This window comes from Eulemur rufifrons, chromosome 7, assembly GCF_041146395.1.
Source record: "Eulemur rufifrons isolate Redbay chromosome 7, OSU_ERuf_1, whole genome shotgun sequence".
Classification (NCBI taxonomy): Eukaryota; Metazoa; Chordata; class Mammalia; order Primates; family Lemuridae; genus Eulemur; species Eulemur rufifrons.
Window position 1 is genome coordinate 153,417,320 of NC_090989.1, and position 22,285 is coordinate 153,439,604.

A 22,285-nucleotide genomic window follows, 5' to 3' on the forward strand; every position below is an offset into this window, starting at 1 on the left:
ATTTTTAGTAGAGATGAGGTCTTGCTCTTGCTTTGGCTGGTCTGGAACTCCTGAGCTCAAGCAATCCTCCCACCTTGCCCTTCCATAATGCTAGGATTACAGGTGTGAGCCACCACACCTGGCCTAGTTTCCTTTTCTTTAAACTATATTTTCTTCAAACTAAGTTTCCTATGGATCTAATTCAACAAAATGAAAAATGTGGTTTCCCTATAGAGAGGAGGTTTATATTTCATGGACCTATTAATATGAAAAGTTTTCTATTCCAAATTCTGAGAAAGAGGACATTTAATTATCACTGAACAGCTGAATCTGGTTTTGGTTAACGGAGCAGATAACACTGTAGAAAAAAATGATGCCTCTGAGAATCACTACTGTGGGTCAGCCTGGACACAGCAGTTTATAGGACAAGTCATCACCACGGAGCCTCACAGAAGGACCCTGTCTTAGTTCAGGCTGCTAGACAAAGTACCAGGCTTACAGACAACAGAAATTTATTTCTCACAGTTCTGGATTCCAGAAGTCCAAGGTCAGGGTGCCAGCATGGTCAGGTTCTGATGAGGGCCTTCTTCCATGTTGCAGACTGCCAACTTCTTGTGTCCTCACAGGACAGGAGGAGGTCAAGGGAGCTCTCGGGGGCCTCTTTTATAAGGGCACTATTCCTACCATGAGGACTCCACCTTTATGACTTAATTACCTCCCAAAGGCCCCACCTCCAATCACATTAGGGGTTAGAATTTCAACATAAGTTTTTGGAGGACACAAACATTCAGTCCATAATACTTTCTATAGAAAATGGTGGGATGAGTTGTCAGGTTTTGGGGAGATTCCTGACTGTAGGAAAGTGACGGTAGGACACTGGCTATGGAGCCATCTCAGACGAGGCCTGCTCCCTTAGCGGAGACCTCTGCCGAGAAGCCTGTCTGGTTCATTCTTCCCCTTCTGCTGGAAAGTTAAAAGCACAAAGGCAGAAACCCAGAGGCTGTATTGGCGCTGAGAGAGGGGCCCTGCTGACCCCAGATTCAATGTCCCAAGGTAGACACATACATGTGGCAAGCAGATTTCCTACTCCAATAATTTGATCTGGCCCCAGGGAAGAGGCCAAAGTGGAGGCCAGGCAGAGGGTCTGCACACCTGCAGCTTGTTTCTATCAGAGCCAGATGGGCTGCACGTGGAAATCCTTACAAGCGCTGCAGACTTTGGCCTAGCCTTTAAATTCAGAGCAACCTGGCGAGGAGAAGAGATTGGATGTGGGCTCCAGCCATGTAAAATGGAGATCCAATTGCCTGATGTGCCAGTGGCACTAATCTTCTCCTTCCTGGATGCGTTCAGCTTGCTGCAGGTCTCCCAAGTGAACAAGGTAAAGGCTCCCCACCCTCCACTGCTCTGTCTGAATTTCCCACACCCCTCCACCACCCTGCCTTGTCAGTTCTTGCACAAGGCCCCTTCCCCCTCTCACCCTCAGCCATGGGATCTCGGCCACCCAGCATCAGACCACACGGCCTTCCTTCATTCCTTAAATTTACCTTGTTCAGACCCACCCATTCAGCTCTGATATACCAGTGTCCCCGAGGCTCAGTCACTTCTCTTGAGCAGTTTGAGCACCAATTTGCAGAACAGCAGAGGGACAGTTGAGCACCTGGGAGTTAGCATCGTTCACCTGAGCGCCTCATAGTCTGTTAAACGCAAAGGACCAGCTGACGTACAGGAGTTGTGCTGACTAAATGGTCCTTGAGGCTCCCATTTCAAGCCCTAGGAAATCAGCACTTCTTCCTCTGAACTCTCACTGGCCTGCGGAGTGCCTGTATTAGCAGATAGGTCTCTGCTGTTGCCATTTCCCTGTCTCCCCAACATGGGGTTCTTTGATAGCTGGGACCCTGTCTGATTAACCCCTGTGGGCCCAGCTCCCAGAGCAAATGATAGCAGAGGAGGAGCCAACACTTGGGTTCTGACAGCCTGCTCATCTCTTCCTTTTTCTCCATAGTGTTGGAATAGGATTGCAGACAGTGATCACCTGTGGAGGTGAGTAGGTGAAGGGGCAGGTACGGTGGGGAGGGAGAGGAGGTGTCCGACTGCACACCTGCACTCTACCCAGGCCCGTGCTGAGGGAGGCAAGCAGCAAGGTCAGGGTGAGTGCAGGGTCATGAGATGTAGCAGTGGCTCTGAGGAGGTGAACTGAGGACAGCCTGATGGGATTGTGACTGTTTACAGAACACTGTGTCTGAAGAGATGGGGCTTCTGCGGCCTCACCTCTAAGAGGCTGGGCACACAGACATGGAAGCAGTTCTTCCTCCGCCAAATAAAGGAAGAGCGTCAGATGGCACTGGCACAACCAGATGACTTTATCTGCAAAGAAGTAACTGCGGACCTAGGTATGGAGACATGTACCCTAGAGGAACACGATAAACTTGTTGTCAGAAGTCTGCTCGATTTTATTTTTCTTGTATACAGCTCTGTGTTCTCCAGTGCAAACGAATTAAAATGTAAACAGGTCAGGGTTGCTGTGGCAGCCGTGTGACTAGTCCCCCCACACTCCTTTCCTCTCTCATTCCCCGTGCTCTACGCTGAATGAAGAAACCAGAGTGATCTTTTCACAACATAAAATCAGGCCCTGTGTCTCCCTTTTCCCAAAGGCTTCCCATCCCTCCTAGAATAAAAAGCTGAAAAAAATTAGTGGGAAACTCTGAAATAACAGAGGCTCTACTGCTCACTTTATTCCTGATAACTCTTAAAACTCATAGAACAGTTCTCAGAGAGATTTTTATCTGTTTTATATCTATGGAAACTGAGATTAAAGAGGAAAAACAAGTTGGCCGGTATCTCTCAAATGGCCAGTCTGCAAAGGGAACCCACGTTTGGCTGACTTTTAAGCCCAATTTCCATCTTCCCCTGAGAGAGTACAGGAAAACATAAAAGTATCTTTATTTGGTTTGGGTCATCCCTCAACTATCTAGTGGCCAAGTATTATCTGTACTTCCTTCTAGGAGTCTTTGAAGAGGTGGCTTATCTCTCAGCAAACGGCTTCACAATGGATGGACAAAAGAAGTCAGTTGTTTGTGTTGTGTCTTCAAAGCACACACTTTATACCTGGGATGTGCGAGAGGTGAGCCTGGCCAATGAGTAGCAAAAGTAATGCATACCTGCATCCATCCTGCTGCACATACACAACAGAAGTGGTAACAGAAACAAAGTTTCAAAGCAGGTTTTCTAACTTGTCATTTGTAACCTTTTCATTTAGATCACAGACACGGAGAATTCACTTTTTAATATGTTTCTATATATGTACTTGTACCAGGATTTATTTTCTACCAGTAAGATGGAGTGACTTTGTGAAACAATCTTTTGGCTATATCCTCTTTTTTACCTATTCTACTGTCTGTGTGTCAATGTTTGGCATTTATTATATGGACTTTTTCAGAAAGTGGTCTCTAACTCAGATGACCTCCCAGAAGCACAAAGGTTTTATAGGGACATGTAGTGTAAGGAGCACTGAGTGGGATTTGGAAGACCCCAAAGTGAGTTCCAAATTATTGTATTTCCTTGGATTTCCCTGTTTGGATTTCTCTCTCCCTCCCTGTAAAAAAAAAAAAAACAAAAAAAACAATTGCATGACTCTCACTCAGGGTCTTCTGAACTATGAGAAATACTGTTTTATGAATATATCAGGTGGCAGGGAAAAGCCTTAAAAATCTAGAAGGGAGCCAGGTGCAGTGCCTCACACCTGTAATCCCAGCACTATGGAAGGCCAAAGTGGGAGGATCACTTGAGGCCAGGAGTTCCAGACCAGCCTGGGCAACATAGCAAGACCCTGTCTCTATGAAAAAAATTTGTTTTTAATTAGCTAGGCATAGTGGCACGCACCTGTAGTCCCAGCTATTTGGGAGGCTGAGGTGGGAGGATCACTTGAGCCCAGGAGTTCGAGATTGTAGTGAGCTATGATCATGCCACTGCACTCCAGCCTGGGTGACAGAGTGGAGACCCTGTCTCTAAAAAAAATTCTAGAAGGGTATCTTTTGGATAATTTTCCTTTAGGGGAAATTGAATGTCCCTGAGAACATTCAAGCAGCTCAATGAAGAGATCCACATGGCAAAGAATTCAGATATTCTGCCAATAGCCAACACCAACCTGCAGTCATGTGGAGTGAGCCATCTTAGAAGCAGATCCTCCAGCCCCAGTCAAGCCTTCAGCTGACGTCTTGCTACAACCTCATGAGAGACCCTAAACCAGAACCACTCAGTTAATCCACCGTTGAATTTTTGGCCCACAGAAACTGTGTGAGATAACGTGTTTGTTGCTTTAAGCTGCTAAGTAATTTGTTATGCAGCAAGAGATAACTAGTATAGTTTTCATTACTTGTAAGTAGGGTGCTGCCATAACAAAACATAAAACATTAAAGAAGCCTTAAAACCAGGCAATGAAAAGTTGGAAAGACTCTAAGGAGAGTGCTGGGCCTTGAAGAGACTGTTAGCAAAAATCGAATGCCCTGCCATGAGGGCTTAAAGGAAAGGGTAAAAAATGTTATTGGACACTGGAGGAAAAGGGATCCTTGTTATATGGCAGCAAAAGTTTAACAACACTGTGACCCATGGTAAGGTGAAAATTTAAAAATGTATTCAATTAAAAATGAATTGAGTAACCTTGCTAAGGAGATTTCCAGGCAGCATTCTCAATGAGGTTGCTTCTTGCTTCTTACAGTAAAACACAAGAGGAGAGAGAGAGAGAAGATAAAGACTGCCAAACTAAAGTGAGCTAGGAACTGCTAGCTTTGAAAATATCCAGATAGGAAATTATGCTGAAATTTAAAAAATGGATTCCAAGAAAAGATCTATCCAGAGCACTGTCAGTAAATTATACTATAAAGATGAAACCAAAAGGGGGGTGGCTGCAAAATTCTTTGTTAGACTTTAGAAAGATCTAAGGAGGTGTCTCAGAGAACTCTTCAGTTAAGCAGTAGGACTTCTAAAAAGCTTAACGCATTATCCTCAGCACCCCCAGCAGAAGCCCAAGATATAAAAGGATTTGTTGCAAAGACTCATGTGGCATGTGTCTAGGGTGTAAACTCCAATAAGATTCTTAAGAGATCCACAAAATTTTTAAGAGAATTATATTGGCAGAAACACTGCCAGCTTGGGCTTAAAGGGGTTGAAACATTACAAAAGGAAAAGAAGTCTTTGGATCCCAAAACTTTTACAGATAGGAAGCAGGCTACAAAAACTACTTGGCTGCAAGATTGGGCCATATATGGAAAGGGAAGGATGACTCAGAGGACAGAACCAAGAACCTAGAAAGTGGAGCCAAGAGTCACAAAGAATCTTTCTCAGGCCTTAAATTCTAATCAACAAACTGTCAGCATGTTCTCTATTGGATTTCAAAATTTCTGTGTAACAGGGATTCACTGGTGCTTCCCTTCCCCATTTGCCCCCATTTTTCTATTTTCCCTTTTTTTTTTTTTTTTTTTTTTCTAGATGGGTTCATCATTATGTTGCCCAGGCTGGTCTCAAAGTCCTGGCTTCAAGCAGTCCTCCTGCCTCAACCTCCTGAATAGCTAGGATTTACAGGTGTGCACCACTGCACCCAGCCCCAATTTTCACCTTTTTTGAATGACAGTGGTTATGTTATCCTATGACTACTCTTGTCCTTTGAGGGTACAGGTAGCAGATAATGTCTATATTTAGGTCAAAGATTTTCATATCAAGATGAACTGAATCTAAAGAGCCTCATCTACACCTGGTCCTAATTAAACAGTGAGATCCTAGACTTTGCAATGATTTTGTAATGGTCTGAGACATTTGGGGCATTGGGAGATGGTGAGTGTATTTTCATATAGGAGGGAAGTGAATAATTAGGGCCCACAGGGTAGACTGTGGCACCCAATCTCTAAGATGGCCCAAATATCCTTGGCCCATAGAAGTCACGATCTTGGGTAGCCACTGCCACAGCCACAATATTATAAGGACACTCAAGCAGCCCTCCAGAGAGATCTGTGTGGTGAGATACTGAGGATTCCTGGCAGTAGCCAACACCAGCCATGTGAGTGAGCCATTTTGAAACTCAAACTTGACTTTAACCTCAAGAGACTCAGAGGCAGAATTACTTTTTTAAGCTACACCTGAATTTCTGACCAACAAAAACTTTGAAATTAGGCTTGTAGTTTTAAGCCACTAAATCTTGAGAGAATTTTCTACATGGCAATAGATATCACTATATAGGAAACCTGTTATAGTGTTAGGAATCAAAGTAGTAATTACCTTTGAGAGGAATGAAGGGGTTATTTTATTTTATTTTATTTTATGAGACAGAGTTTCTGTTGCCCAGGTTAGAGTGCTGTGGCATCAGCCTAGCTCACAGTAACCTCAAACTCCTGGGCTTAAGTCATCCTTCTACCTCAGCCTCCTGAGTAGCTGGGACTACAGGTGCATGCCTGGATAATTTTTTCTATTTTTAGTAGAGATGGGGTCTTGCTCTTGCTTAGGCTGTTCTCAAACTCCTGATCTCAAGTGATCCTCCCATCTTGGCCTCCCAGAGTGCCAGGGTTACAGGTGTGAGCCACTGCTCCCGGCCTGGAGGGGTTATTAAATTGAATAAGTGCAAGGGGACTTTGGGAGGGCTTAGAAGTAGTACATTGGTATTCACTTATATTAATAAAAATTTATTAAACTTTACATTAATATTTTTACTCTTTTTTATGATATACTTTATATTTTTTTCAAAAAGGCTGAAGAAAATTCTAGAAAGGAAACTATTCTGTCTTGTTTGCAATGTACAAAGTTGATGATGGAATAACAATTTGCATGATAGGTAATACCTTTTGAGCTCCTACTGTGTCCTAGGCATAATACTAAGTATGTTTCATGTGTTGTGAAATGTAATCACAGCCCCATAAGAAGCCAAGAAGCCATGGTAATAAGTGCCTTGCTGAATGTTGCATGGTTAGTAAGAGGCAGAACTGATCTGAGCCCGGGAAGTCTGATCATTCTTTATGCCTGTCATGTAGCGAGTTCCTGTCTCTGAGTATATTGCATAGTTCCTGTTTTCATGTTCACTGCCCACAAATAATTGAGATGTTTAGAATTTTCATATCCTTTTCCCAGAAGCAAGAAGTGGATCTGATTTTGAAGAGGCTTCCAAATAAACATGGGCAGAAAGAAAGCACAGTAGGTGCGAAGAGCTCCTTGGACACAGATAGTGTTACTCTCGTTCTCTAGGGCACCATGATGTGGTCGAGCCCCGCCCAGGAGTCCAGCATCGTGTATCTGGCAACAATTCCTCAGATGCATCTCGTAATCACTCTCGATATCGAGGGGACTATCAAAGTGTGGAATTGTCAGGACAGGGATGCTCTGGCTGCTTTTGTCATGCCGTGGACCTGTGCTTCCATGGAAGCCCATTTCTCAAAGGATGGCCCATTCCTAATGGTAAGTGAGCCCTGAATCTGGAGGGGACCCACAAACCAAAATGCCTGCTGCCTTGACAGGTGTCAAGTTCCCATTACTGTCACATCCCAATCTGTCGTCCTGGAGTCATCCCTTTCACATAGCCTGAGAGTCAGTCACAATATTCCAAGGGATGTTGCCATATAAACCTCCATACCATTTTGGCCTTTGACCTAACTCAAGTACATTTCCTCAGCCATTCTTCAAAAAAGAAAAAAGAAACAGGCTGGGCGCGGTGGCTCACGCCTGTAATCCTAGCACTCTGGGAGGCCAAGGCGGGTGGATCCCTCGAGGTCAGGAGTTCTAGAACAGCCTGAGCAAGAGCGAGACCCCCGTCTCTACTAAAAATAGAAAGAAATTATCTGGACAACTAAAATATATATAGAAAAAATTAGCCTGGCATGGTGGCACATGCCTGTAGTCCCAGCTACTCAGGAGGCTGAGGCAGTAGGATCGCTTAAGCCCAGGAGTTTGAGGTTGCTGTGAGCTAGGCTGACGCCACGGCACTCACTCTAGCCAGGGCAACAAAGCGACACTGTGTCTCAAAAAAAAAAAAAAAATTAGTTAAAAAATTAAAATTAAAAGAAAAGAAACAGAAAACTTCCTGAATTGTTTCATATATGTCTCTTCTTTCAAGTGTGTGTTGTATGGTCCATGAACCAGAACAGGGACAGTGGAGGGAGAGATGGGTTTGGGGAGACATTGAGAAAAAGTATAGTGTTAATATGCTAATGAATAACTATCCATGAGAAGAGTGCTTCTGGGGCTTAGAAAGTTTTATTCTATGGGATCATCCCAACAATGTGTGAGGCAGGCTGCTCAGAGGTTTTGACCTTCATTATGTGGCATATCTTGCTGTAGACAGTGCTGCCTCCTGTGTACTTTAGGATTTCACGTCTCTTTCTATTGCTATGGCAAGGATGCTTTGATTTCAGGTTGGTGATTCTAAAGGGGACATCTACACATTTGCAGTGCCTGAATTAAAGAATATTTCAAAAGTCAATGCATTTCAACATAGTGTTGATCTTCTACACTGCTCTCCTGACAAGAAATGGGTCTTTGCAGGTGGGATACATCAAAATATCTTCTCAAAGGTAGGTGCGACTCTGTGTGCCCCAACTTCCAGATGGGAGGGTCAAGCGTTAGGAAGGTCGGGTTAGAAAATATTTAGAGAAACTGCAGAGCTCAGTGAGGACTAGGCATACTGCTCCTTGCTGTCTAAGGCCATATCACAAGGGGAATGCATTCTATAGTCAGGAAACAATGCTCTGTGAAACCATAATATCCAGTTGCCACGGCAAATGTTTATTAATGAAAATTTGTTCAGGAAGCCTGAATCTGCCAAAGAGATGGAAGAGGTTGAGAGAGGTATCAAGAAATTGGAGGCTGGGCGTAGTGGTTCACGCCTAATCCTAGCACTCTGGGAGGCTAAGGCGGGAGGATCGTTTGAGCTTAGGAGTTCGAGACCAGCCTGAGCAAGAGCAAGACCCTGTCTGTACTAAAAAATAGAAAGAAATTAACTGGACAACTAAAATATATATAGAAAAATTTAGCCGGGCATGGTGGCACATGACTGTAGACCTGGCTACTTGGGAGGCTGAGACAGAAGGATCGCTTGAGCCCAGGAGTTTGATGTTGCTGTGAACTAGGCTGACGCCATGGCACTCTAGCCCGGGCAACAGAGCGAGACTCTGTCTCAAAAAAAAAAAAAAAAAAAAAAGATCTTTGTTCTCTTTTGCTTTCCTTTTATCTGCCTTGGCTGGAAAATACAGAGAAGCCCACAAGTAAATAAATGTGCATCAGCTTCTGACCGTCCCTCTGAGGAAGTCTTTGGCCTTTGAGCAGGCCATCTGTAGCATGGCACCCATGGACTGGCCACCAAAGAGCAAGGAGTTAAGGCAGGAGGTAGTAAAAGCAAAACAGCCCTTGACTAGTTCTCCAATAGCGTCAACCTCAACTTGATCGGGGCTTCAACGTGACAAGATGGTTTCATAACCTCTTGCCATTGCCTTGCTTCAGGGACTCCATTCTACCTGTGAACGTGACAGGGAGGATAGAAAGATAGTTCCCTGTATGTTGAAGTGACGAGCAGCAACCATTCGACCCTTCCTGAGGTGCAGAATAGAGCTTTGGCCGCAGGATGGGGATTTTTAAGGAAGCTTTTCTGAAGTCACTCCTGCACCAAGATGCCACAACTTCCCCCTTCACCTGACGACACATGCAATACTCTCTCTTCAGGTATTTTTCACAGAGAGCTTACTAAAACCATCAGAAGACAGCATCCCTCTGTCTCTGGAGTTCCCGTGTGCATCATGCTACAGAGCCTGCTGGACCCCAAGGATGGAAAGTAGGATAACACTGATGTTCCGAAAAGAGACTACCAAAACGACGGGATTTGCCACCTTTGATCTAGCAACCGAGAGCACTAAGGGCCAAACAGTCATCCGAGGTAGCCTACGCCATGTCAGAAACGCTTGCTTCTCTTCCGTGTCACACAGGCATTTGTGTTAAGCTGTGAATTCACGTAAACAGGTCAATCTGTGTAAAGGGAGCAGGGATTTCTTTGGCTGGGGGTGAGCCCACGCCTGTTTGACGCTAACACCCATGCTGACCTCTGCACTCCACCCTGGGCAGACATGCTGAGATTGCCATCATGTTTTAGGGCCTGGATTCTAATGCCCCTTCCCACTACAGGCCTTCCCTCAATGCCCGAGCGATTATTTCTCATCCACAGCCTTCTGTGCCTGAGTCATGGCTCCCTTTATCGTGGTCAGAGACATGTTGTCGGGGAACTGGACTACCCTCTGTTTTCCTCACAGGACTGAAGGCCCGTGGGAGTAGGGAGTATGTTTTTCCATTCAGTGTAAGGGTATTGTTCTGATGAAATGATTCCATCTTTACCTGCATGTGTGTGTGTGTATGCACATATGTGTTTTGTATGAAAACAGCACATCAGATTGGAAGTTTCCTGTTACCAGTTCATGTGCAGAGTCCTCTGTGGATGGGAGCCAGTGCCGAAAACCTGATCGTCTTTTCGAGTGGGCCGTACTTGTTCCTCTTCACCATCAATGGCCTCCTGCTGCAACAATTTGAGCACCACCAGGAAACCATTGTCGACTTGTGGGTGGTACGTATGACCCTTCTCTCCCCACTGCTTTTGATCTGACTTTGACTTTGTGGCCACTCACTCAGGGTGTCCTTTGAAGGATTCTCTCCATGTCCTCACTACATCCTTGGATGACTCTTTGCATGTGTACATGTGGGAAGAAGAAGGCCGCTATCCGTACCTCAAGAGCTGCTGTCACCTGGGACACATGCAGCATGATCAGCCGCTGCCAAGCCGGTGAGCCCTGCTTTGTGATCTAAACTTTCACTGAAATTTTTTAATTTCCACATTAAAATAAAGGGTGAGTAGGTTTTATTCCATGATTCTGATTGAGGATAGATAGGAGTAAACTTACGCCTGAAAAGAGAATTGCTAGTTCTTGGAAGTCACAGCACTTGCAATAGATGTCTAAAGACTTTCCAAAGGGGCTCTCAATTTATACTCCCACAAGCAGTGTATGGAAGACTATATCCTCGATATCCTATCTTTACTTCAAGGTTTGTACTTTTTTTGAGTGCATTCATCATTTGGGTTACTTCTTCAGTGAGTTGCCTTAATCTTCATCTTGCTAATTTTTCCTCTGGTTTGCTTGCCTTTAAATTATTTTCCTTGAGATTTTATATATTGTACATAGAAGTCTTGTCTTTCATATGCTGTACAAATATTTTCTTTCAGACTGTTTGTCATTATAATGCTTATAGTGCATTTTTTGCAATATCTAACAAAATACATATACATATACCCTTCGAACTGCTAATGCCACTAAAAGGAATTTACACTGAAGGTAATACAATGATTAAAAATACATTAGAGTGTCATTGTGACTACTAAATGCTGGAAACTACTTAACCACCCAAACGAAAGATTATTTAAATTACTAAGGTAATTTTAATGGAGTATCATGCAGCTGTTGTTAATTTTTTTAAGAGGTACAATTTCTATGTTCAGATAAGTTATTTCTAGAGTTTTTGAGGCAAAAATATTATAATTAAGTATATGCAATTATGCTTAGCACACTTTCATGTTTTTTACTGTATGTATTGTATCTAATCTTAGCCTACACCAATCATAAATAATCATTTCCTTTCAATAATTTCTAATACTTCCCCACCATATCAGGTGTCCAATATTGCATAACTTTGTATCTTTTTTCTATCTGAATTTTTTTATAAGGCAGAGAAATTTTTTGTTTTTCCCCAAATAGAATCCAGTTGCTCAACACAGTTTGTTTTGGTAAAAATATAAAATTCTATAATCAGCAGCACAATAAAACCATGGACCATCACTCCCAAAGTTTCCTCACGCCCCATTGCAGCCCATCCCTCCTGCCACCTCCAGCACCAGGCAACCATTGATCTGCTTTCTAGACATCTAAATTAGTGTATATTTTAAAAAATTTTATGTAAATGGAATTATATAGTATATATTCCTTTGTGCCTGGCCTGTTTCAATGAGCAGAGTGTTTTTGAGATTCACCCATGTTGAGTGCATTAGTAGTTCACCCCTTTTTATTGCTGAATAGTGCTCTACTGTATAGATACCCCACGGTTCATCACTTGACCAACTGAGGAGCATTTCTGTTGTTTCCAGTTTGTGATGATTATAAATAAAACTGCTGTAAACATTTGTGAATAGATTTTTGTGTGCATTTACCTAAAAGTAGAACTGTTGGGTCACATGGTAAGCATATGTTTTACTTTGTGAGAAATTGCAAACGCTTTCCCAGGGAGCTATACCTATTTGCACTCTCACCAGCAATATATGAGAGTTTCCAGTTTCTCCATTTGGTATTGTTTGGATTTTGTTTTATCTTTTTTACATTCTGATAGGTATGTAGTGATTGATTGTGATTTGTGTGCCTTTTCCCAATGATTTTGAGCAATTTTTTTGTTTACTTATTTGCCATCCAAATATCTTCTTTGTTGAAGTATTTGTTCAAATCTTTTGACCATTTTTAAATTGGGTTGTTTATCTTCTTCTTCTTCTTCTTCTCTTTTTTTTTTGGAGACAGAGTCTCACTCTGTTGCCCGGGCTAGAGTGAGTGCTGTGGCGTCAGCCTAGCTCACAGCAACCTCAAACTCCTGGGCTCAAGCGATCCTTCTGCCTCAGCCTCCCAAGTAGCTGGGATTACAGGCATGCGCCACCATGCCCGGCTAATTTTTCTATATATATATATTTTTTAACTGTCCATATAATTTTTTTCTATTTTTAGTAGAGATGGGGTCTCACTCTTGCTCAGGCTGGTCTCGAACTCCTGACCTCAAGCGATCCTCCCACCTCGGCCTCCCAGAGTGCTAGGATTACAGGCGTGAGCCACCGCGCCCGGCCTGTTTATCTTCTTAATGTTGAACTTAGATAGTTGTTTATATATTTGGGATATAAGTCTTTTATCATATAAGGATTTGCAAATATTTTCTACCACTCTGTGGTTCGTCTTTCTATTCTCTTAACAGTGTCTTTCAAAGAGCAGATGTTCTCAACTTTGAAGTCCAATTTTTCTTCTAAAATGATGAGGCTTGGGGCTTGGGGTGTTGTATCTAAGAAATCTTTGCCTAACTCAAAGTCACAAAGATTTTCTCCTATGTTTTCCTCTAAATTTTTATAGTGTTAGGTTTTACATTTAGGTCTATTATCCATTTTGAATTAGATTTTGTAAGGACAAGATATATTAACAAGGTTTATTTTTTGCATATGGATATTCAGTTATTCACCATTTCTTGGAAAAGCTATTCTTTCTCCATTGAATTGCCTTTTCACATTTGTCAAAAATTGACTGCATATGTATGGGTTAATTTCAAGACTCCCTTTTTGTTCCAATGATCTATATGTCTATCCTTTCTTTAATAACACACTACCTTGAAAGTGTAACTTTATAGAAACTTTGAAATCAGATGATGTGAGTCCTCCAATTTTTCTTTTGCAAAATTATTTTGACTATTTTTTTTTTTTTTATTGAGACAGAGTCTCACTTTGTTGCCCAGGCTAGAGTGAGTGCCGTGGCGTCAGCTTAGCTCACAGCAACCTCAGACTCCTCGGCTTAAGTGATCCTACTGCCTCAGCCTCCCGAGTAGCTGGGACTACAGGCATGTGCCACTATGCCCGGCTAATTTTTTCTATATAGATTTTTAGTTGTCCATATAATTTCTTTCTATTTTTAGTAGAGACGGGGTCTCGCTCTTGCTCAGGCTGGTCTCGAACTCCTGACCTTGAGCGATCCACCTGCCTCGGCCTCCCAGAGTGCTAGGATTACAGGCGTGAGCCACCGCGCCCGGCCTATTTTGACTATTCTGATTCCCTTGTTTCCACATGAATTTTAGAATTTGTAAGGTTCTACAGAAATTCTACTGGATTTATATTGGAATTCTATTGGCTCTATAGATAAACTTGGGAGAAATTATCATCTTTACTATTTGACTCTTCTAATCCATGAACCCATGTATCTCAATTTATTTAGGTCTTTAATTTCTTTCATCAGTGTTTTTGTAGTTTTTAGAATACAGATCTTGTGCATACTTTGCAAAATTTACACTTAAGTATTTCATGTTTTGGTGCTGTTTTAAAGAGCACTGTCTTATTTAATTTCCATTTTTCAATTCTAGTACATAGAAATATGACTGACTTGTATATTGACCTTGTATCCAGCAACCTTGATAAACTTACTTATTCTAATAACTTTTATTTATATATTGGATGAATATGTATATATTCATCTTTTTTTTCTGTGTAGACAATCAGGTCATCTGTCAATAGAGACAATTTTCTTTCTTTCCAATCTGTATACTTTTACTCATTCTTGCCTTATTGCATTGGCTATAACCTTCTGTGTGATGTTGGAATAGAGAACAGACATCCCTGAACTAGATTAGAAAGTGTTTGGTCTTTCACCATTATTATATTCACTGTATGGTTGTAATTTTTGTTTTTTGGGTTTTGTATCTTTCTAAGAGGCTGGAATAGAAGTCAAATTCACTTTATGTTTTTGTAGATGCTCCTTATTAGGTTGAGGAAGTTTCTTTCTAGTCCTAGATTACTGAGGGTTTTTTTCATGAATAGATGTTTAATTTTCTCAAATACTTTTTCTGCATAAATTGTTATAAGCATATAGTTTTTCTTTTTTAGGTTATTAGTAAGACAGATTATATTTTTTTTATTTGTGGTTGAGACATAGTATTTTATTTTTAAATTTTTAAGTAACCAATAATAATTATATATTTATGAGATACAATGTAATATTTTCATTTATGTATACATTGTGGAATGATTAAATCAAGCTAATTAACATATACATCACCTCATGTACTTATTTTTTCTATGAAAACATTTAAAATCTATTCTTAGCAAATTTGCAAATATACATTATTATTAACTATAGTCATCCTACTATGCCATAGATCTCTGAAACTTATATTCCTCCTACTTAACTGAAAGTTTGTACCCTTTGACTAACAACTCCCCATTACCTTTCCCCTCCCAGCATCTGTTAACCATGATTCTACTCTCTTCTCTATTTCTGTGAGTTCAATTTTTTTTTTTTTAGATTCCACATATAAGTGAGATTATGCAGTATTTGTCTTTCTGTGCTTGGCTTATTTCACTTAACATAATGACCTGCAGGCTCATCATGCTGTTGCAAATGACAAAATTCCCTTCTTAGAATTTCTAGGGCTGAATAGTATCTATTGTGTATATATACCACATTTTCTTTATCTGTTCATCCATTGACATACATTTAGGTTGATTCCATATTTTAGCTGTTGTGAATAATACTGCAGTGAAGATGAGAGTGCAGATATTCCTTTGATGTACTAATTTCAATTCTCTGAATATATATCCAGAAGTGGGATTGTTGTATCATATATAGTTCTATTTTTAGTTTTTTGAGGATCTTCCATACTGTTTTCCATAAGGGCTACGCTAATTTACATTCCCACCAATAATGTACAAGGGTTTCCTTTTCTCCACATCCTCACCAACATTTAGTATCTTTCATCTTTTTCATAATGGTCACTCTAGCAGGTGTGAGGTGATATCTCACTGTGATTTTAATTTGCATTTTCCTGATGATTAGTAATGTTGAACATTTTCTTAATATACCTGTTAGCCATTTTATGTTTTCTTTGGGAAAATGTCTATTCAAGTTCTTCACTCATTTTTATCAGGTTGTTTGTTTTCTTGCTATAGTGTTATTTGAGTTCTTATATATGATGTGGCTTATTTCTTTTTTTTTTTTTTAATAGATGTAGGGGGGTCCAAGTTTTGAATTCCATTACATGTATATATTGTATAATGGTGGAGTCTGGGTTTTTAGTGTACCCATTACCCAAGTAGTGTACATTATATCCCATAGATAATTTTTCATCCCTCACCTCCTCCCCCTCCCCCCTTGTGAGCCTCCAATGTCCATTATACCACTCTGCGTGCCCTTGTGTAGCCATAGTTTAGCTCCCACTTACAAGTGAGAATATGAAGCATTTCTTTTTCTGTTCCTGAGTTACTTCACTTAGGATAATGGCCTCCAGTTCCATCCAAGTTGCTGAAAAAGACATTATTTCATTCTTTCTTATTATTGAGTAGTTTTCCATGGTATATACCACATTGTCTTTATCCACTGATCAATTGATGGGAACTTAGGTTGATTCCATACCTTTGTGATTGTGAATTGTGCTGTGATAAACATATGAGTGCACGTATCTTTTTGATATAATGATTTCTTTTCCTCTAGGTAAATGCCCAGTAGAGGGATTGCAGGGTCAAATGGTAGATCTATTTTTAGTTCTTTGAGATATCTCCATACTGATCTCCATAAAGGTTGTACTAATTTACATTCCCACCAACAGTGTATAAATATTCCTGTTTCACCACATCTGTCCCAACATCTATTCTTTTTTGACTTTTTAATAATGGCATTCTAACTGGAGTAAGATGGTATCTCATTGTGGTTTTAATTTGCATTTCCATGATGATTAGTGAAGTTGAACATCTTTTCATATTTTTTTTTTTTTTTTTTTTTTTGCCATTTGTATATCTTCTTTTGAAAAAATGCCTATTCATGTTATTTTTGCCTACTTTTTAATTGGGTTGTTTGTTTTTTTTTCTTCCTGAGTTGTTTGAGTTCCTTGTAGCTTCTGGATATTAGTCCTTTGTTGGACACATAGCTTGTGAATACGTCTTCCCATTCCATGGGTTGTCTGTTTACTCTTTTGATTATTTCTTTTGCTGTGCAGAAGCTTTTTAGTTTAGTTAAGCCCCATTTGTCTATTTTTGTTTTTATTGCATTTTTGTGGGGAGTTGTAGTCACAAATTCTTTGCCTAGGCCAATGTTCTTCCTAGGTTTCCTTCTAGGACTTTTATTGTTTAAGGTCTTACATTTATTTAAGTCTTTAATCCATCCTGAGTTAATTTTTGTAAATGGTGAGAGATAGGGATCCAGTTTCATTCGTCTACATATGGTTATCCAATTTTCCCAGCACTATTTATTGAATAGTATGTCCTTTCCTTAGTGTATATTTTTGTCCGCTTTGTTGAAGATCAGTTGATTGTAGGTATATGGTTTTATTTCTGGATTCTCTATTCTGTTCCATTGATCTATGTGTCTACTTTTATGCCAGTACTATGCTGTTTTGGTTATTATAGCCTTGTAATATAATTTGAAGTCAAGTAATGTGATGCCTCCAGTTGTGTTCTTTTTGCTTAGGATTTCTTTGGCTATTCAGGCTCTTTTTTGGTTCCATACACGTTTTAGAATTTTATTTTCTAATTCTGTGAAAAATGATCTTGGTATTTTAGATGAATTACATTGATTCTGTAAACTTCTTTGGGCAGTATGGTCATTTTAACAATATTGATTCTTCCAATCCATGAGCATGGGATGTTTTTCCATTTGTTTGTGTCATCTATGATTTCTGTCACCAATGATTTGTAGTTCTCCTTGTAGAGATCTCTTGCCCCCTTGGTTAAATTTATTCCTAGGTATTTTTTGGAGCTATTGTAAATTGGATTGAGTTCTTGACTTGGTTCTCAGCTTAGTCATTTTTGGTGTATAGAAATGCTATTGATTGTTGTACGTTGATTTTATAGCCGGAGACTTTGCTGAATTTATTTATCAAATCTAAGAGTCTTCTGGAGGAGTCCCTAAGGATTTCTAGCTATAAGATCATATCTCTGTTTGCTGTTGATAATTTTACTTCCTCTTTTCCAATTTTGATGCTCTTTATTTCTTTATCTTGCCTGATTGCTCTAGCTAGGACTTCCAGTAGAATAGAAGCAGTGAAAGTGGGCATCCTTGTCTTGTTCCAGTTCTTAGGGAGAATGCTTTCAACTTTCCCCATTCAGTATGACATTAGCTGTGAGTTTGTCATATGTGGCTTTTATTGTTTTGAGGTATGTTCCCTTTATGCCAAATATTTCAAGGATTTTTATCATGAAGGGATACTGGATTTTATTGAATGCTTTTTCAACACCCATTGAGATGATCAAATGTTTTTTGTTTTTAATTGTGCTTATGTGGTGAATCACATGTATTGACTTGCATATGTTGAATCGTCCTTGCATCTCTGGGCTAAAACCCATTTGATTGTGGTCAATTATCCTTTTGATGTGCTATTGGATTCAGTTTGCTAGTATTGTGTTGATGCTTTTTGCATCTGTGTTCATCAGAGATACTGGTCTATAGTTTTCTTTTTTTGTTGCATCCTTTCCTGGCTTTGGGATCAGGCTAATACTGGCTTCAAAGAATGAGTTAGAGAGGACTTCCTCATCTCAAAAAAAATGGTACAGTTTCAGTAGGATTGGCACTAGTTATTCTTTGTCTGTCTGGTAGAATTCAGCTGGGGATCCATCTGGTCCTGAGCTTTTTTGTTGTTGTTGTTGTTGTTAGGAAATTTTTTATTGCTGAGTCAATCTCACTACTTGTTATTGGAGTCTATTCAGGAGTTCTGTTTCTTCCTGGTCCAATCTCAGGAGGTTGTATGTTTTCAGAAATTCATCCATTTCCTCTAGGATTTCTAGTTTGTAAGCATATAGTCATTCATATAGTCTCTGATCTTTTGTATTTCCATATTATCAGTTGTAATGTCTTCTTTTTCATTTCTGATTGTGTTTATTTGGAATTTCTCTCTTTTTGGTTAGTCTAGCTAGTGGTTTATTCATTTTATCTTTTTGAGGAACCAACTTTTAATGTCATTGATCTTTTGTAATTTTTTTTATCTCTATTTCCTTTAGTTCTGCTCTGATCTTTGTTCTTTCTTTTCTTCTACCTATTTTGGGTTTTGGTTTGTTCTTGTTTTTCTAGTTCCTTAAGGTATGGTGTTAGGTTGTTAATTTGTGATCTTTCTACTTTTTTGATGTAGGCATTTAATGCTGTAAAATTCCCTCTTAGCACTGCTTTTTCTGTATCCCACAAGTTTTGGCATATTGTGTTCATTTTCATTCATTTCAAAAATTTTTTTACTTTCCATCTTTACTTCTTCATTGATCCTGTGATCATTTGGGAGCATGTTTCATTTCCATGTGCTTTATAGTTTCTGAAGTTCCTCTTCATAGTGATTTCTAGCTTTATTCCACTGTGGGTCCTAGAAGATACTTGACATGATTTCAGTTTTTAATTTGTTAAGATTTGTTTTATGGCCTAAAGTATGGTCTATCTTGGAGAATATTCCACATACTGATGAAAGGAATATATATTCTGTATTTGTTGGGTGGAATGTTCTATAAATATCTGTTAAGTCCATTTTGATCCTAAAGTCCAATTTAAGTCTAATGTTTCTTTGTTGATTTTTCTGTCTTGATGATCTGTCTAGTGCTATGAATGGGGTGTTGAAGTCCCTCACTATTATTGTGTTGCTGTCTCTTTCGGTCTAGTAATATTTGCTTTGTGAAGCTGGAGGCTCCTATCTTGGATGCTTATAAGTTTAGGATCATTATATTCTCTTGCTGAATTGATCTGTTTATCATTATATAATGACCTTCTTTGTCTTTTTTTACTGATTTGAATTTAAAGTGTGTTTTATCTAAGTATAGCTACTCCTGCTTGCTTTTGGTTTCCAATTGTGTAGAATATCTTTTTCACCCCTTTTCTTTCAATCTATATGTGTCTTTATGGGTAAGATGAGTTTCTTATAAGTGGCATATAGTTTGATCATTTTTTTTTATCCATTCTGCCAATCTATATCTTTTAAGCAGAGCATTTAATCCATTTGCATTCAAGGTAAATATTGATATGTGAGGTGTTGTTCCTGTCATATTGTTAGTTGATTTCTAGTTGATGTCCTTTTGTCTTTCATTTGCTGCATTTCTGTTATGTTGCCATTTAATTCCTTTCTCTTCCTCCTTAGTGTGATTCTTTTGCAAGACCTGTGAGTTTTATATGTATATGTGTTTTCATAGTAGTGAATATTGACTTTCGTTTCCATATTTAGGACTTTTTTGGCATTTCCTGTGGGGCCGGTCTAGTGGTGGTGAATTCTCTTAGTGTTTACTTGTCAGGAAAATAGTTTATTTCTCCTTTATTTGTGAAGCTTATTCTGGCAGGACATAAAATTCTTGGCTGGCAGTTGTTTTCAGCACTTTGAAAATGACATCCCAGTCTCTTCTGGCCAATAAGGTTTTTGCTAAAAGGCCTGCTATTAGTCTGATGGAGTGACTAGATGCTTTTATCTTGCTGATTTTAAAAATTCTTTCACTTTTTTACTTATTCTGGTTATAATATGCTGTGGTGAAGACCTTTTTGCAGTGTGTTTGCCTGGGAATCATCAGGCCTCCTGTATCAGAATGTCTAATGCTCTTGCTATTCCTGGGAGGTTTCCATCAATTACTTCGTCAAATAGGTTTTCTAAACTTTTTGATCTCTCTTCCCCCTTGGGAATACCAGTAATTCATAGATTTAGTAGCTTTATGTAGTCCCAAACATCTTGAAGGCTTTCCTTCATTCTCTTTTATTCTTTTTCCTTATTTTTGTCTGACTAGATTATTTCAAAAGATCAAGCTCTGATATTATTTCTTCTGCTTGGTCTAGTCTGTTTTTGAAGCTTTTAAAATGTGTTTTGTATTTCCTTCAATGAATTTTTCAGCTCCAGAATTTTTATTTCATTTTATTTTTTAAGATATCTATCTCCATAGTAAATTTCTCTTTTATATCCTGAATTGATTTTCTGATTTCTCTGTATTGGTTTTCAGATTCCTCCTGCATCTCATTGAGCTTCTTTAGAATCAATATTTGGAATTCTCTAACTGGCATTATGAGAAATTTTTTTTTATTGGGATCCATTGCTAGACAGTTGTGGTCCCTTGGTAGCATATTTCCTTGCTTTTTCATGTTTCCTGTGTCCTTCCATTGCTATCTGTGCATCTGATGTAACAGTTGCTTGTTCTGATTTTTTGAAATTGCTTTTGAAGGGGAAAATTTTTTCCTGAAGATGTATTTATGTTATTGATTGAGTAGGACACTTTGGCTTTGATTTGGGGTGCCTGAAGTAGTGTGATCTTTGTATTTCTTAGGCAGTACACAGGGTCAGTGGCATCTGTGATTTCCTTGGTGACTTAGGGAACAGTTATTAGCTGAAGCTGTGGTAAAGTTTTGCTGGGGATGTAAACACCAGCTGAGCCAGTCTTTGGGCCCCAGTGGTGGAAGCAGTGGGCTCAGTATGCTGATTTTAGGCCTCAGGGCAGCTTACACCGGCAGCAGTGTTAGTGTGTCCTGAGGGGCCAATTCTTGGGCCTTCAAGTGGCTTTTTCAGAAGCTAGTAGTTGGAGTAGGGGCTGGGTGTGTGGCAGGTTCTTAGGCCCCTTTGCAGCTGGTGTGATGTGGGAGGTGGCAGGGGCAGTTGTAGAGCCACCCACTAGGACCCAGATGTTCATGTTGGTGTTACTGGTAGCTGCAATGGATTGGGCAGGCTAGTCCCCAGTCCCACAGCTGCCTATAACAGGGCAATGAGGCTGGGCGCGGTGGCTCACGCCTGTAATCCTAGCACTCTGGGAGGCCGAGGTGGGCGGATCGTTTGAGCTCAGGAGTTCAAGACCAGCCTGAGCAAGAGCGAGACCCCACCTCTACTAAAAAATAGAAAGAAATTATATGGACAGCTAAAAATATATATAGAAAAAATTAGCCGGGCATGGTGGCACATGCCTGTAGTCCCAGCTACTTGGGAGGCTGAGACAGGAGGATCGCTTGAGCTCAGGAGTTTGAGGTTGCTGTGAGCTAGGCTGACGCCATGGCACTCACTCTAGCCTGGGCAACAGAGTGAGACTCTGTCTCAAAAAAAAAAAAAAAAAAAAAAAAAACAGGGCAATGAGTATTGTCCTAATTGTGCTTAGGAAAGCTTTGTCTCCCCTGTCCCTTCCTGGCTGGGTGGTGGCTGAAGCCATGTTACCTTGAACTAGGTCCAAGGACATGGCTGCCCATCTTTAAACTCTGAAAATGGTACCTTGGGCCTGTGACCAGAAAGGGTGGAGCCCCTTCCAGGAAGACATTGTGGGCAAGATGCTGGGGAGAGTGTTGTCCACTCATGTCTTGGTCTTACAGCAGCCCATAGCAGGGCAGTCAGAATTGTCCTAGGTGTGTGGAGGAGAGCTTGGGTCCCCGTGTCCCTTCTCAGCTGGGTGAGGCTGCAGCTGCATCAGTCCAAACTCAGCTCCAGAGTGAAGCACTGCCCAGCTTTAAACTCCCAAAATGGCACATTAGGTCTGTGACTAGAGATGATTGGGCCCTTTTCAGGCAGGCTGCACTAGCAGGAAACTGGGGAATGCAGTTCA

The 22,285-nt window shown here is 40.2% G+C and overlaps 1 protein-coding gene across 1 annotated transcript; it reads left to right on the forward strand.

Annotated features, from left to right (window-relative positions):
• Positions 1–1,267: 1,267 nt before the first annotated feature.
• FBXW12 (F-box and WD repeat domain containing 12) lies at positions 1,268–10,778 on the forward strand. Its single transcript, XM_069472038.1, is given in 9 exon segments — positions 1,268–1,357; positions 1,982–2,019; positions 2,209–2,381; positions 2,994–3,100; positions 7,204–7,413; positions 8,367–8,525; positions 9,670–9,880; positions 10,380–10,558; positions 10,638–10,778. Coding segments are annotated over 9 exon segments (1,308 nt in total).
• Positions 10,779–22,285: the final 11,507 nt, after the last annotated feature.